Source organism: Podarcis erhardii, assembly GCF_964252035.2.
Source record: "Podarcis erhardii genome assembly, chromosome: 9".
Lineage (NCBI taxonomy): Eukaryota > Metazoa > Chordata > Lepidosauria > Squamata > Lacertidae > Podarcis > Podarcis erhardii.
The window spans coordinates 36726072-36744179 of NC_138512.1; the positions used below are offsets into that span (position 1 = coordinate 36726072).

Consider the following 18108-nt stretch of genomic DNA (forward strand, 5'->3'; position numbering starts at 1 on the left):
TTGTCAGTCATTTCAAAAAAGGTCTTTGGTAGTCTGCCGTCTTTTGTAACATTTTGATTTTGTGACTTATCTTTCTTATAAATAAAATAGAGGATTGTTAGCACATAGGAGTTCAGATACCTCCCCCACAACCATTCTAGTCCTGGGCATTTTTGTCCATCTTTGCTAATGTGTTTCATAACTCGCAAAATTCCTTCATTCTGTCGCTGTTAGGAATCTTGCCAAGAAAGAGGAATAAGTTGTTCAATATATGTGTGGGAAAATGCTTTGTGTTTCATTTCCTTTTGTTTAATGCCATTTGTGTGTCTTATTAAGGAATCAGACAGCATCAACTTTTGACTTAAAAGTGTCTCAAATCGTTTCTTGTTGAGATATTTAAATTACATGGCATTAATAAAAGAGAGCTGCCTTTTGTAGATGAAACAAATGTTAATTTTAATACATCAGACTGTAATTTGTATTAATTTTCTTTAAATTTTACATCTCCCTTGAGTTATTAAAAATATTGGTTTGAACCCAAGTGTAGTTTCCAGGGACAAATCAAGGGACAAAATGCTTGTGTCACTCACCACATTCCAGCACAGCTGTAGCCAGGAATAGCCATATACAAGATTGGGGAGCCTATATGAACATATGATATTGACTGTATGGATTTATTGGCCTGGTGTTCTTAGACTCAGTTGGTCATAGTAATTTCAAATAATCTCGTGTATGTGAATATTAGCTCAAGTAAGATCATATTCATTTCTGTGGGAGTGCAACACAGTTTAAAATTACAGAATTGCAGTGTTCCCCCACTGCATCAGAATATGCACATTATCTAAGTTTGCAAGAAAGTACAACTAGTTATTATGCTTGTTTTTTATTGTAATTTGTCAAAAGGGGCCAACTCTCAAACCCAATGACATATTGCTGTGTGTTATAATGATCCCTGAGCGCTTCTGTCTTGATTTTCATCTGTGATCAGACCCTGACTGAGCAGTATGACAACAGAAGTATGCAAGGGATGCAAAAATTTTATATTCACAGGTTGAGTAGACAGCATATTTTCCAAAGCATAATAACTCCTTAAGCCTACGGGAGGTGCCTGATTTTTTGCATGAATTTGTTAAGGGGGACCAATCAGTCTAGTTGGCAGCCTTCAGCTTTGGAACAGCATTTCCAATTGTTTCCAAAAATTTGGCAGAGGACAAAACATTTTACCTAGAATGAATGTCAAGTTTAATGGGCTGTGTAAAAACTTGGTGAGTTGTCATTATAGGCAGGAACCCAGAGGACAACTAAGTGGAATTCCTTTAAGAGAAACTGCTAGCCACCCAACAAACCAACCCTAAAATTTTGGGAAGCTTCAGAAATCTTGTAGTGCCTTATGAGGGTGGTGCAGTGGTGACGAGGGTTGAACTGGTCTGATAAAAGCCACATTGCCACTATCTCCAAAAGGCAATGTTTGGAATTACAGCAATTTTCTTCCTCATTGTCATACCATAGTATTCATATTGGTCATCATTTTTCTCCTGATACGTATTTCGTTGAGTTAATGGCTGTTTTGGCAAGTATCACTTAATGTGAATGTGTACTTCTGCAATGAAGGATTTTCTATGAGACATTGTGCATTTTCTATGTAATACACCAGTTCATAGAATCCTTTTGTTCAAGGGTCTCTTGAAGTCTTTTAGAAGACTTATAAATTTCAGAAGGCTTGGTGTGAATGACAGATAGCATAGTACACAGTGCATATCTGAACCTGGAATGTCTGAAAGGTCCATTTTAGTAACAGCACTGCTACCTCTATACTGGATCTGATTTGAATCAAAAGTTTTGTGTTAACTGTCATCAGCATTGCTTTTATTATTCAACATAAATTGTGGCTACATGCTTGAATTCCACTAAAAATATGGAGTGTACGTTTTGGTGATAATTACTCTTGGAAAGTTTAATTAAGCAAGATGCATTTAAGACAATCAGAGAGCACAGCTTTCCATACTAGGAGGTTTATGGTAGGTTAACTTCATGAATGCTGATTTTTGAATTAGTGAAATGTTCATTAAATCAAAATGGTGGAAATGTGTGTGGTTATAACAATGGAGTGGACTGTACCTGAGCAGGAGAGTAACTGCAAGTCCCACCTGGCTTATTGCAGGTCGGAACAAAAGCTGGTGAGGCAAACTATTCAGGAAGTCTTTTAAGTATCAGATTCATCATATTCAGCATAGGGATTTTCAATAAAAGAATAACAAAGCAGACGGATATGTGACATCCACAACTGCACCTATTTGCTACAGTGACTTTGTATACATTAGTTTTAAGTGAAAAGGAAATTCATTTTCAGACTTTATTTAAAGTATAAACCTGTTCTCACCATCTGAAATAAGCTAAAAAATCAGTACATGTGATATGTAACTGATGTAATTAAATGAACTGATATTTTGAATTATTTTCAATTTTATATCCTCCTACTAACTGGGAAGGAAACTTTGGTTGTTCCAAGTGAGCCTACTTACAATTATGCATGTTTAGGATCACATGCAATGTCTTTGAGTTTTTCTTTTTCTTTTCCTTTTTAAAAAAGCATAAGATATTACTGTTGGAGTTGTACCATTTCTAACAGGGTATGATCCAGAATACAGCTGTGAAGTACACTATTGGTTACATGTTTCATAAATCTGGAGTCTAAAGGCAGTTGATCTGGGATTTTTTTATCTGAACATTTTAAAATTTAGTAACATAAACTTGAATGTAATGGGGTTAATTCTGGAAAATGTGGAATATACTTTCAGTTGAAGAAGTTTTGTTATTAGAATGTAATATTTATTCATGTGTGGTATTTGATCTGCTGGTGGTACATAACATTTTGAACCTGAAGAAAGCATTCATTAATGCATGTAATGTAATATTGTGTGCTTAATTCTCCCAGTATATATGCATTTTAGTAATTTTCTGTATGTTTCTTATGAAATCTCAGTCCTAAAAATATTGGGTTGGATCCAGATTTAGAGTAATCCCACTTAATCCAGTGGCTATACTCCAGGGGTGGGGCACCTCAGGCCTGGAGCTCAATGTGTCTCTCCAGACTTCTCTCTCTGGCTATCAGTATCTTCTGTCGACCAAACAACGCCTCTGCATCATACCCCTTTCTGACCCTGTCCCATGCCCTCCTTAAGTGCTGTTGACTTGATGAAATGTGCTCTTGAATTGTGATGATAACTCTTGTTTGCCTACACTGGGGGTGTATGTATGCAGAAACCTCTTACTTTTGAATTGCTAAAATGTAGCCTGCTTACACCTTTTGCTCTGCCTATTTTTTCCTTTGCCTCCACCCACTATTGACACATACCCCCTTGAATGTTTCCAACAAGGTAATGCGACCCTCAGATTGTTCATGGCTCCCAATCCCTGGTCTACTAAATCTGGATCCAATAACATTTACTTACAGTAAAGAACCTATAGTTTAACTTCACAGGTATGCCAGAAGCCACTGTCCCATTTATTTGGGACTTGTTTCTGGATAAAAGTGTGTTTAGGATTGATGCGTCTAGATCAGGCTTTCTCAACCTCAGCCCTCCAGCTGTTTTGAGACTACAGTTCCCATCATCCCTGACCACTGGTCCTGCTAGCTAGGGATCATGGGAGTTGTAGGCCAAAAACATCTGGAGGGCCCAGGTTGGGGAAGCCTGGTCTAGATTCTCCACTCCACCTTGCCCCCGTCATTTTAGTTTTATTATTTATAGGCAGATCAAACACACGCACGCATATATATATATAATTGCATGCCCAGACACATACATGCAACAAACTAAAAATACCACTGTTTCAGGGAATGTGAATTATTTTCAGAATTTCAGAAATTGAAAAGGGATAAGTGGAAGGAGAAAATGTTGGGCTGGTGCCAAGCGATAGCTCGTAATCCTCACAGACTCCCAAACAGCACAAGAACCCCTGAGGTCACAGGTGATGCTTCACATATCTCTGCCTTGGTGAGTGAAAGTTCTATTTCGTGATGATGGCATGTGCAAATCCATACCAGCAACCTTTGAAAGGTGCTAAATTAACTTTTTTAAAAAAACAAAAAACAGTAGTGCTTGCGTCTTATTGTACTTTATTTGAAACCACTTTGGCTTTGCCTGCTTATTTTTGTTTTGCTTTGAATGCAAACTGTTCTTTCCTCAAGCTTTCCAAGTATATTGTACTTTTGTTGCCAACCACCTCTCCCCTTTTAATTTTTTGGCTCGCATGTGTTGGCTGTTGAAATAATATTGCTGTTCTATCAAGGTGAATACAGAGTTGCACGCTTTGACATCTATAAACAGAAAATTTCCTTTTCAGCAGCTTCAAGAGTATTATTAAGGTAAAAATGACCCCTCCTACAAACAGATATGTTCGGCTATTTTTAAAAGTTGTCAGTGCATGACATGAACAGAGGGCCCCTATTTAAAAGTACTGCTTTGCTTGGTTTGTAAACTTGCCTATGACATTGACAAGAAAGAAAATGTATTTTGGAATATTGTTTTTCATATGTTCCATAGGGTGGATGATCGCAGGCTTTGACAGCCAAAATATATACAGTGGTACTTTGGTTGTCGAATTTAATCCGTTCCAGTAGTCCATTCAACACCCAGAACGGTTCGAAAACCAAGGTGCGGCTTCCGATTGGCTGCAGGAGCTTCCTGCACTCAAGTGGAAGCCACGTCAGACATTCGGCTTCCAAAAACCGTTCGAAAACCAGAACACTCACTCCCAGGTTTGCGGCGTTCGGGAGCCAATTTGTTCGGGAGCCAAGCCGTTCGGCAACTGAGGTACCACTGTATTGGAAAAGTTACATTCCATTGTACTTTCTATGAGTGATATTTAACTAAGTTTTATTTAGAGTAGACCATTTGAATTTAATGGTCCTAACTTGGGCATGTTCATCAACATCAATATGTATACTCTGAGTAAATATATATTTATATATCTTGAACAAATGTAAGAGACTGAATTAATGCAACCCATATTTTACTGCTCTGAATAGTTGTTCCAAAGACATAATCAGTGCAATCTGTTTTTGTCTGAAAATTATATGTTGCCTATTGTTCATGCTGAAGGTTATTTGCTTGAGGGATGCTAATTTTTCCCAGCTCTTAGCTGCCATTCGTACTGTGTTGGGAGTAGGAGTGGTTTTAGGTTTCGATTTGAATGCAATTCCATGCAACCTGCCATTAGGAGGTTCATTACCAGCTCTAAATCACTCTTATTCATAATATTTTATAAATATCCCAGTACAACTACTGTGTGTGAAAGTGATGCCCAGTTTTTTATTAAAGAAACTGTGTAGATCCATACTAGTGCTAGGCGCAACTCTGAATTTCATTGAAGTCAGTAGTATTTAAATATTTTGCACAGGAGTGCAGCCAGACTTTGGAGAGGTGCAGCTTCCTGAATAAGAGTTTGAATGACCAAATTGCTCATGATTGAGGCCTGAAGATGTTTTGCCAACTGCCTAGCGACCCGATTGTCAAAAGGCAGATATGCCAGAATAAAGGGGGAGATGTTGCATTGCATACTTGCCCAGCTGTGGCAACTTTGTTTACTGGATTCTTTTATGCATTCTCTTTGCCAGTATCTTTAAAAAAAAAAAAAAAATCCTTAACACAGTAAGCTTAGTGGATGAAGACAGAGGCTTTGGGGAACAGTGTTGACATTCTGCAGTGCTGTGTCTTGAGCCACAAGTTGTTGTTGTGCATCCAGAACAATGCATAATCAAGCTCTGCCACATCCATTGTAATAATAAAGGCATTAGTAGCACTGTGCAGGTTTGTATTGTGTCAACAGGCCACAATTCTAGACCTGTTAGCATGCTATTATTTTTCTCCATTCTATTTACTTGCCTGTCTGTTGTACATACACTCCCTTCAAAAGTTGCTACCATTTCTCTAATATTGGTTGCTTACTGCATGAAAACAATACTTTATAAATAGACATTTTAAGTCATGCAAGAAGCAGAGTAACTCGTAAACATTTACAATGTAGCATGTGCCCAAGGTACACCCTATTTTTAGCATATTGCATCTACTTACTTAGCTGCCGTCTCAATATTTTGTCTAGGACATTTATTTTGTGAATAGAACCATTTATTCTGAGTGAAATTCTTACCCAAACTCTTGTATTAAAGTGATAGAGAATTGCTGCTTTGCTCAAAACAAATGGCATGTCAGTTTTCACACTTTGATTTTCTTCAGGAATGCTTAACATTTTCAGTGTTTTACATGAGGCAGGCCTATCCAGTCAAGCATTACTAAAGAGCTGTCAAGAAGAAACATTGGAACAGGGAATGGGAAAGAAAGGAACAGCCCCTTCCGTTGTTGAAACACGGACCTAACATCAAAACAGAAGAGAAGTGAATAATTGTTTGAAATCAGGTTTCTTTACTAAGGCGAATGATAATGTGGCAAGCTGGGCTGAGTTGTGGAAGACAGCAGAGGCAAATGCTTTAGATTTGTTCTGGGAGACTTGTCAGGATGAGCACATTATTTTTGCCACTGGGCACTTGGAAAGGGATAGCGAGTCGTTTGTGGAAGAAGTCTGCTAGTACTTTCTCACCTTCTCCCCACCCTCCAGTCCACTTTCCTTAGGGAAAACAATTGACATACGAAGTCTAGCCACTGTCTAAGTATGTGTGCTGCTGACTTCAAAATGGTCTGGAAGCTGTAAGAGAGCATGTTCTTGTGTTGATAAGTAGGCTACTTTTCTAGAGCTTCTAAGTGCATATGACGGCAGCCCCCACTCCCCAGATACCTGAATTTTCCGTGGCCTCTATTCTGTTGCACTTTAGAACTTGATGCTTTACTGGAAAGAATATAATTTTGTTGGAATTCAGAAGCTAGCAACAATAGTGCAGGTTGGAAGCTGTAGCTGGAAGACTAGCTCCTGATAGGAGTGTCATCTTTAATGCATAACAGTACTTCAGCCTGTTGCTCTTCACATAGAATTCAGTACATTTTCCAGCTGACAAGTCCTTAAGTAACATTGGTATTGTTAGAGATATGAAACCTGGGTGGGGACCAGAAAACGTGGGGAGGTGCGGGGAATTTCTTTCCTGGATCTTTTCTCCTAAGCCTTTTCCCCCTGAAAATTTGAAAAAAGGAAAGGAAAGGGAAAAAATGGTTTCCTTTTCAAATGAAGAATATAATTTGTGAGAGAAAACGCTTCCCCAAAATGATTTCTCATTCAATAAAGACTTTTATGTAAGACAGTGTACAATATCAGATCATTGGTAGCCAAGTCCTCAGTTGTGAACTGGCACCACAACTCTCAAATGCAAGAGCAAGATGCATTTCAGCCTCAGGGGGGCACTGCCATTATCAAAATAGAAGGAAGACAGTTTCATGTGACTTCTTTGCTTGTGAAAGTGCAGAGAAGCCTGTTTCTTTCTTAATATTTTTTTTAAATTTTATTTTCAGTTATATACATTTCAACAGTTTTACAGTCATTTTAACATTTCAAAACTCAACGTCGTCCTTCCTCTTTCTGTGGTTTATATTTACCATTTCCTGCATATTCTAAATTACCTTAACTTTTTTATTCATCTACTTTAATTATTTACTCTTATGAAACTGCAGGTTTTTACAATAATCCTGCCAATGTCTTAAGCTATTTACAGTTTGTTTGTAAATACTCAATATACCACTTTCATTCCTTTCAAAAAGGTTTGTCACCTTGATTTTTTGTTCTTCTGGTAAGTTTCTTCATTTCTGCATAATCCATGAATATTTGTATCCAATCTGCTTTCGCCGGGACTACTTCTTTCCATTTTGGGGCCAATAGGATTCTTGCTGCTGTAGTCGCCTACATGAATAAATTTCTATACTGTTTGGGTAGTTCTAACCCTATAATTCCCAGAAGGAAAGCTTCTGGTTTTTTTTTTTTTTTTAACAAATGTTATTTTAAACATATTTTTCAATTCATTATATATCATTTCCCAGTAAGCTTTAACCTTACGGCGAGACCACCACATATGATAAAATGTACCTTCTTTCTCTTTACATTTCCAACACTTACTCGACACATTTTTCAGAGAAGCTCGTTTTTTCAATCTGGGCAAACTTACAGGAGCAAAGTGGCAGTGAGCTGGAACATCTGGGATCTTACATACACATTCACCTTTCCCTTAGAATTCAGGCCTTTTCGTTGTGTTTTAAATGAATTGTAAGTCTCCTTGAGAACTTCAGTTAGTGGGCAGCAGGGCCAGCCAAGAACATTTTGTTGCCTAAGATGAAGAAGTAAATGCTTCTCCCTCCCCCCTCCCCAACTCCAGTTCAGGGTGTAAGGCTGATCAATTTATTTTGGCTTATCCTTTCCCATTCCTGGCAGTAAAAATACAATTACAATTTGCTGCTCTTTCATAGCAACCAAAATTGGCTTCCTCTTGTGGCTACTGAGAAGAGTGTGCTAAACTTACCCACCTGCCCAGCTGCCATAAAAGAAAAGACCTTTTTCATCACCTTAATTTCTACTTTCTTACTTTTATTTTTTCTAGAAAAGGAGACCTGGACTTTTTGTCACCTAAAACCTCCCTGTTATCCTCTGTGATAGAAGATGAAAGGTTTAATTTAGACTGACGCTAGGAAATTACTAATAGTGGCTAGAAAATAAGCTGGAAATCTTTCAGGATTGGGAGCATTTAAAAACTTTTGAAAAGGTGAAAGAAAAAGGAGCAAAGTTCAATCTGTTTAGTACAAATTAGACTCTTCCTTGGGAAGCTGACAAGAAATTCAGATAGATGGAAAGAGAAGGCAGAGTTTGAGACAATGTTAGAAAGAAGGGGAAAGGATGACTTTCACTTTCCTTACTGCAAAAAGGCTAGTTTGGGGTGAAAGTAGTGTTGTTGCACAAGAACTCCAAATTGGTGTTAATCCTGCAACCCGAATTGGCCAGTGAGTAATTCCTACCTGAGAATGGCAACAACCAGCAACACCTGTTGAGCGCCAAGGTAATAGTGATGATTGAACTAACCACAGATAAAATAGAATACCATATCTATAAGTAACATAACTGTTAAGAACACAACCCTTAACATCTGCAATTTCCCAATTGCTATTTCTTGGCATTTTGGAACTTGAGTGAATATCAGCACATTTTGTTAAAACCTTTGGGGGGGGTTAGGGGAGGTTAATTTAATTTGCTTACAAATTTTAGGCTATGCCTACAACTCTCTGATCAGGAGAACTTGAAATTGAAAATGAGAAATTTAATAGAGCATAAATTTCCAGATTTTGCTGAGAATAATTATTAATGGTTAAAGAAGTCTTAGAAGTTTAGCTCTGCGAAGGGTTTCCTAACACCTCATGGCACCTTAATAAACTACAGTTCCCAGGATTCTTGGGGGTGGGAGCCATGACTCTTTAACATGGTATGATCCTGCTTTGAATGTATAGTGCAGATGAGGCCTTGGTTCAGACTATTGACACAGCTCTTGGGCAGTCAAGAGCAATGGCATATATAGAAGAGTTGCTGCTTCTCAGCCTCAGCATTTAGTATCCTAAAAGATAACATGAGGTTGAGAGGAACTAGTAGATAACGCCATCCCTTGGCCCAGATCTCCCTTCCCCATATTATCCCATACTAGTGAGACAGACACCAGAAGCAAAGGCAAAGCAAATGATTTCTTATGACTCAAGCTAATGCACAAAGCCATTTTTATATTCATTTTATTCCCTCATTTAAATATATGTAGAGAATTATCTTAAGTGGGCCAGAGAACAAATTTATACTTTCATACAGAAAAAGCATTTTGAAATCTAGTTCAGATATGGTTTACTGTAATGTCATAGCTATGCTATGCCACTAAATTTAACAATTCAAGCATTCTCTAAGGAAAATAAATCATTGGGTGTGTTTTTTTTACCATAAACATTGTAGCTCACCCATTTCCCATGCAGTTACCATTATTTCTGAATACTATTTTCTTGGTTGTGTTAGATAAGAAAATAAAATTCAGCCTGATTTGCAGGTCTGAATGGATGCTATACAACAAATCGATCTCAACAACACTGTTTAAGATTCATTATAAAAAAGTTCATATTTTTGTCCTACTCCCAACCCCCAATGTGTACATCTATACCGTTGGGACTTCCAGAGTATATGCAAAAACAATTTTTGCTGCCTTGGGAACTACATTATTCAAGATAGCTACTAGCAGTAGGATTATAAAATGCCATTGTTAGCTTGAATCTAAGAGAAGGAAAACCTATGGCTTCCCTTCCATTTCCTTGCTAGTGTACCCAGTGAATCAGTGTTAATGCCTCTTGGAAAAAGAGGGTCTGCTGTTCATGTTTGGTTTCCACTTCAATCTTATGTATATCTTTTTACATATAGCCAAAGACTAAACTATTGGCAATATGATGTGTACATATTGCCACCACCCACCTTTCATTGCTAGCCATCCTGGACATATTTCCCTCTTTTCTTTTCACCTGACCTATTTTGGGTATGCTTTCAGTGATTTATGATGAATCATCTTTGAAACCTGTGATACCCATTGCACCTTACTGATTTCTTATAGGCACTTATTGTGCCCCCTTTCCTACAGAGACACCTTAGTTGGGATGGAGAATATATTTGGTGAGTTCGCAACCCAAAGCGGACATAGCCCAATCTGCACCTCCCAGACTATTGTGTGGATCAGATGTGGGTCTGCTTTGGAATCTGCACTCCTATTGGATTCCATTACAATGTGGTCTAAGAGCTGAGCTTTTTTCCTTTTTACACGTACTAGAGCCCTGGAACAGCTAGAAAGTGTTACTTATGCAGCACATTTTGTAAATCTTACAGTTTCCACAGGATATGACAGCATGTCTTCACTCTCAAGGAGAGCGTATATGGGAAAAGATGTCTGTCTCCCTGAACCCTTTGGGGCAGGCATTTTTTCCCTTGTACACTCCACCTTCCCCCCTTGTACAACCTCTCTGAAAGTGATGGCACATCACCACACCTCCTTTTTTCTCTTAGGGTTAATGGCAGCAAGATTTTCCACACATGTGGCAGAAGCATCACACACTAGCAGTTCCAGACAACTGGCATATGTAAAAAGAGAAGAAGAAAAGCAGTTTATTTTAAAGGATTTTTCTGTGTCTATTCTACCCCGTTTCTAGTGAATACATATGGAATGGAAACTAACTGGATTAAGACTGTTCTATCCAGAGGTGTACCTAGGGTCTGTTGTGCCCTTGGAAGAAGCTGTATCTCCCCACCCAAATCAGTTCACCAAACGGCTTTGTGCTGTGGTGCAAGAAGGACAGAAAGTCTTTCCTGCATTTGATCTTGCTGCAACACACCTATACATTATATGTTCCATACTCTGGTGATTTTTGTGCCCCCCCCCCAGCCTGCACTGTCAGTGGGGCTGGTTACGCCACCCCCTAGGTACACCTCTGGTTCTACCCCTCCCAACTGTGACTAGACTCTGAAGGCTATTGGCACCAATTAACCTTTGCTTCTAGGCTAAGAGCAGCTTCATGTGGGATATTCACAGGGATCATGGTGTGAGGAAGAGGCTAAGCTCCATGTTCCTAATCCTGATTGTGCCTGGACTTGCATACGTACACAAAGGCTGCTATGGAAACCTTAAAAATTAAGTATTTTAATTGCAGTTGGTCCTAAATTAACAGTGCTGTCTACCTGTCTTACAGACAGCCATAAATGTAGCAAAGAGTACACTGAGAAAAATTCTAAATCTCACACAATTATATTTTTCTTAAGGGAAAACAGTAACTGGATACACATTGGAAATGAGATTAGAAATATAAAGCCTAGCATTAGCACCAAACAGTCTCTTGGTTCTTTGGTTGAAAAAGGAAATCTAGGCACAATCCATATAAAAGGTGCTGCTTGCATTATAGTTTGGTGACATCAGAGTTTCTTGGTCTTCATAAGGATCACATCAGAGTTTCTTGGTCTTCATAAGGATCAAGTGGTAAAAGCAAGCACCTCCTTTGGCTGGCTCCCAGTTTCTGAGATCTGTATGGATGGTATAAAGCCTGTCACTTTGAGGCTAGAAATAGTCCCCCAAGAACCATTCTGTTTCCAAATCACAGTGGTGCCTTTGTTTTATAATCAAATCTCCAAATATGTTTGAGATGTTGATTGTAATTACTAGATTCTCTTTGGAGTATAGCAGGAATGGTTCACCTGCATCAATGCAGTCCTGGATTTCCATGTGATTGAGGAGTATTAGTTTTGTATACAAATAACACACACAGAGAGAGAGAGTGAAATAATTAATGAGAAAACCAGTCATAAGCTTTCTCTGTAACATTACCAGAGGGTAATCTTCCTGTTACTTGTGAAAATCTGTTCTGGAAAATTAGCAAGTCAGGCAAGGGCTAAGCAATTAACCTCCCTGTTGGAAAGGTGAAAGGGGTTGTTCTCATCATAGCTCACTGGAGCCTTCTGTCTCATTGTACATGCAGTTAATTTGAGCAAATACATAGTTATCTTTTCCCACAACAAAGTACAGTTTTGATTATACTGTAACTCCTGGCATGGAAATGTGCTATGATGCACTTCCCATCTAGAATCTGGTTATGCAGGCTTCAGCTAGAAGGTGCCCTATTGCGTAATGTCCAGAGGCCAGTTATCAAATCAAATGTATTTATGAGGATTAGGCTAGACAACTCCCCTCTGTAAGCTCTCACACACATACCTCCCACAATAGGGACTCCCCAGTGTGAGCATGCTATGCCTTGGAACCATAATATTTGAAAAAGTGCCACCTCCCCAAGAATCTGCCCTCCTCAGAGATGTACAGTGGTGCCTCACAAGATGAAATTAATTCATTCCGCAAGTTTTTTCGTCTTGCGAGTTTTTCGTCTTGCGAAGCACGGACTTTGGAAAAGCTTCAAAAATCACCAAAGTCTTCAAAAACCTCAAAAAAGGCTACCACACTGCGTGCTATGAGTTGCTCCTCAAAGTGAATGCACGGTTTTAAGAAAAAGGAAACAAACTTGCAAGACAAAGGAAACAAACTTGCAAGACGTTTTCGTCTTGCAAAGCAAGCCCATAGGGAAATCCGTCTTGCGAAGCAACTCAATAAACGAAAAACTCTTTCATTTTGCGAGTTTTTCGTCTTACGAGGCATTCGTCTTGCAAGGTACCACTGTATGCCTGGCACCAACTCTTCTGTCTTTTCAAGGCATTTTCTTTTAATTCATCCAAGCATTTAAATATATTCTGATTATCCTAAACATGATTTATTGTGCTTTTACCTTTGGTTTTTGTATTCATTCGTTTGCTGTTATTCCTTTCTGGAATAAATAAATATTGCTTGTTTATACAACAGCTAACAGAATTCTGGTGTGCTGTACAATAATGAGTTAAATGCAATACAGCAACGTAGGACAAAAACAGCAATGATTTTTCAATTAATTAGAAAAGTAATTGGAGTTCTTCTGAAAGTATCAAAGAAATTCAGGTGGTTTTACACTAAGATATCACAGAGGCAGTGAAATAAATTGTTTACTTGGCTGTATTTTATCTGAATTGCTAGTTGAATCCACTGCCATGAACAACTTGAAAGTGCTTGGAAGCTTATATGGAACACAAGGAGTCATATTTTGCTTATCTTATTGTAGAATTAAAAACAAACAAACAAAACTAAAGGAAATTGAAATATTATTGAAATACCCCTGCCATTTTTTTTTTAAAAAAACAACAACCACAAATCAGTTCATGCTTCTTCTGTTAGCATGGAAGTGTAATCCTTCTTCCGTGAAGATCAATGTAATTTAGAGAAATGGTCTGACAGAACTATCCCTGGTACCACACAGGAATGATTTTGAACTGACTGATTTGTCCTCAGGTTTGATTCTCTTATAAACTGAAAGGTTGTTTTTATCCTTGTTTTGGTTTCATGGCTTTCTGATAGCTTAGATGTAATTACCAACATCTGGTCCCACTGATTTTTTTACATTTGGACTCCTTGGATTTTACATTTTTATCACTCAGGTTCTAGACATTCTGTTTAGAAACTTGACTTTTATTACTCATTTAGCAGTGATGAGACAAAACACAATTTGCTACCTAAGAACGAAAGAGTACCTGCTAGCAGCCTGCAGGCAAAATGAGTATGCTGAGGATATTGTCGCAACTTTATAATTATATGGGGATTTGGGGGAAACTTGGATGAAAACTTTTAAGAACAAATGAGAAGGCTCGTGAGGAAGGTACTGTGTGGTAGCTTTTTAAAATGTATGTTGTAAAATACTTGATTTGTTTTAAAGAAGTTGTTTTATTTGTGCTGGAGTCTCCTTCTCAGGAATACATTGCTCCTTTGGTTTGTTGAGAATGTTGTTCTTTGAGGTCTGTTTCAGACCTTACAGAGATCCCGCACAGAAATTCCATTATTTATTATTATTTATTGCATATCTATTCCCCCCTTTTCTCCAATGAGCTCAGGATGGTTCACATGGTTCTCCCTGACCTCATTTAATCACCACAACCACCCTATGAGGTCAGTTAGGCTGAGAGTCAGTGACTGGCCCATTGAGCTTTGTGGCTGAGTAGGGATTTGCACTCTGGCCTCCCAGCACTCTGGCCTCCAGCACTCTAACAACTGTGCCATACTGACATAACCCGTGTGTTATACAATGTCTAATGGGGGCTAGTCCTTCCATTGGGCATGCTGGGTCAAGTGCTAGATTTTGGGGTACCATTAAAGGATGCCTAGTGCCTCACTTGAGGAGAAGTAGCAGGGCTTCCATATGTAAGACTTCAAGATTTCCTGCAGGAATTGAAGGCAATTCTGTTTCTTTGCAATTGTGTAATATAGGTATAGTGATTTCTCATTTTGCTTTTGTCGCATGCAGCCATAATGGTTGCTTATGGTACAGAATGTTTTCAGGAGTATACAGTAATTCCAGCTGTTTTTGCAGCCAGTGATTTGGCATTTTAAGTGGTATGTTCCTGTAAATACAAGCTATGGAGCCATCGTAAAGCTGCTCTTCAATAATACTGTTTCTTAAATGATACCTGTGTTGGCTAGTTCTGTCAGTTTTCCTGTGTATTTCCTTAGAAATTTGTTGCTTATCAGCTCCCAAAATGTGTAAAGTTTAGTCATTTTGTAGAATTATTTTTTGATTTAAACAACTCTGTAGAGTAATGAGATTCTTGTAGATAAAAAAAAGTAGATTGAATGCAATTTGTTCTTTTATACATGAGAAAATTCAATACAATTTTCTATTTTGTCTGCTTTTCACTGAAATACAATGGACTGCATAAGATGCAGGAATTACATTTATTCATCCATAGTCTACTGTGATTAATGAGTGTTGGTACCTGGAAAATCTTGGATGTTTTGACGCTAATTTGCATAGTTAGGGTATCAGCCTACTATGATGTTCACTTTTGGTGTGTGCAGCCTTGAGAAACATTTCTTGTCAAGTTTTATATATTTATGTCTATATATATGCAGTTCTAAATCACTTAGTATTTAAAAATGTCTATGCAGTATACAGTAAAGTAACATAAAAACAATGGACCGAATCCAGTGTCGTGCTATATTAAAATCAGTTAATTGTATGCTTGTTCTTCTGGTAAAATATTTTGCCCTAGTGGAACATCGCTGCACAAGAGAATGCATAAGCGGTTTGTTGACAAATTTATTGTACAATAGATTTCTTTGCAATCCTGTGAACACTCACCTTAAAATAAGCCCTATTGAACTCATTGGGATTTTCTTGCTTCTGATTAGACATGCATAGGAGATCAGTGTAAAACCTTAATGTTCATTTTACATATTAACATATAATAAACATTTGCTGTTTGGCCTGTGGATAGTTTTGAATAAAGAGTGCCATGTGATAGCCCATTATTACTTTTGTTACATTTATGTACAAAGATGAAAACATCTCTCTCTCTTGAGATGTAATTGTGTGTTTGTATGTTGATTTTAGAATATAATCAACTTACGGTGCCTCAGGCCCAGGAGTGCAAGCAAGAAGGAGCAAACACCACACACAATTTTTATTGATTATGTCAAGGTCAATCCCCATTATGATTATAATGTAGCTGGATACTGGACTAGGGTAGCCCAATTGCTGACCAATGTCGCATATCGAGCCTGCTGGCTGGGATCTGAAGGGAGGGAGTTGTCAGAATTTAGGGAATGGTTCAGCTTGGTTCAGGCCATTCCAGTAAGCCCCCACATGAACCTGGGTGCAAGGGAGCCAGCCCCAGCCCTTGAGGTAGAGCTGAGGCCTTAGGATAGCCCCACCCAAGCTCCCTTGTGGGGGTCCCCTTATTAGACTATGGATCCTGCCCCTTCCCCACAACATTGCAAGTGGTGACAAAGAATAACTTCAAAACATTTTGTTGTTGTTGAGAACAAAACAAGTATATTCAGTGCTTTTTTTCAGGGAGCACTCAAGGGTAACCAGTACTGGCACCTCTTTTTGTTGTTGTTAAAAAGTGTGGCATTTACTGTAACAACTTTGTGGTGATTACAGGCACCTACTCTTCTAGAAAAAAAGTACTGAGTATACTTTGTAATCTACCAACTATGCATGTTGCTATGAGAAGGCAAAAATCTCATCATGAATTAGCCATTTGTGTGGTGAGTAAAATTCCTCCCTAGTCCTCTTCAACAAGCAAGCCCATAGCAAGCTTGCTTTTGTTTTCTTTTTAACTGAGGGAGGGAGAGTAGGGAAGATGCTGCCAACACTGACACTTAGCTGTGGTCTCTGCTGCAATTTATACATATGGAGTGGACTGAAGTGTTCAAGTCTGTTGCTGTGGTCCATGCAGCACTTTGAAGAATATTCAGCTATTTCACTGTACCTGCCTTGATCTTATAACAATGCAAATGACTATGCTTCTTTCAATATCCTGGCATAATAAAAATGTCACTATAGCCGTTTGCCCCAAGATCAATATCTCCTACTTCTGAATAATCATGAGTGAGTCACTATTGGTTTTGGCTTTTAAGCAGCAGCAGGAGACCATTATGCAGCAAAATGTCCTATTTCCGTTATTACTTTTAGGTCTTCCTCAGTTCATGTAAGCATCACAGATGGTGACTGGGCATTTTCTGATAAATTCAGTCATTTGTCTCTCTCAGCCCCACCCCCACCCCTCCCTCTCCCCTTCTCTCTCTCTCTCTCTCTCTCTCTCTCTCTCTCTCTCTCACACACACACACACACACACACACACACATTTTACAAACTTTAAAATATCCAATGACTTCTCTCCTTCTCCTTCCATGGTTCATATCACATATCATAGTTTCCTGCATATTTTACTATAACTATTCAAAGCAATTTTCCACTTTTACATAAATCAAATATTATTTACTCTAGATTCAGGTGGTAGCTGTGTTGCTCAGATGCAGTCGAAATTAAAAAATAGGCCAGTAGCACCTTAGAGACCAACTTAGTTAGTTCTGGGTATAAGCTTTCGTGTGCATGCACACTTCTTCAAATGCAAAGAAGAATTGTGCATGCACACGGAATCTTATACCCAGAACTAACTAAGTTGGTCTCTAAGGTGCTACTGGACTAATTTTTAATTATTTACTCTGTTGAATTTATTTTAAAGCTGCCAGCATTTTCAACTGTGTACAATTATTTTCCATACATTCAATATTTCCCACTCTTCTTAAAATATATGTTCTTCGTGCTCGCTTATTCTGTAGGTTAAAACTGCAAGTTCTGCATATGCATCTTAACAACACATGGATTTCACCACGGAGCACTTATGAAAACCTGTTACAATTGCCAAGATTCCCCCTTTCCCTTACCTTAGGTAAAGGTAAAGGGACCCCTGACCATTAGGTCCAGTCATAACCGACTCTGGGGTTGTGGTGCTCATCTCGCTTTATTGGCTGATGGAGCCAGCATACAGCTTCCGGGTCATGTGGCCAGCATGAATAAGCTGCTTCTCGCGAACCAGAGCAGCGCACGGAAACGCCGTTCACCTTCCCACCGGAGCGGTACATATTTATCTACTTGTACTTTGATGTGATTTTGAACTGCTAGGTTGGCAGGAGCAGGGACTGAGCAACGGGAGCTCACCCCGTCTCGGGGATTCGAACCACCAACCTTCTGATCGGCAAGTCCTAGGCTCTGTGGTTTAACACACAG

General features: G+C 38.6%; 1 protein-coding gene across 6 annotated transcripts in view; it reads left to right on the forward strand.

Moving 5' to 3' along the window:
• MARCHF1 (membrane associated ring-CH-type finger 1) overlaps window positions 1-18108 on the forward strand; it is a 119960-nt gene that overhangs the window by 41030 nt on the left and 60822 nt on the right. For 5 of the 6 annotated variants that reach the window (XM_081875473.1, XM_081875474.1, XM_081875475.1 and 2 more), the window contains one exon: window positions 3835-3974. The exons of the other annotated variant lie outside the window; for it this stretch is intronic. In XM_081875473.1, the coding sequence (XP_081731599.1) occupies window positions 3873-3974 (102 nt within the window). In that variant the 5' untranslated portion in view covers window positions 3835-3872. The remainder of the gene's footprint in view (window positions 1-3834; window positions 3975-18108) is intronic. 6 annotated transcript variants of the gene reach the window in all.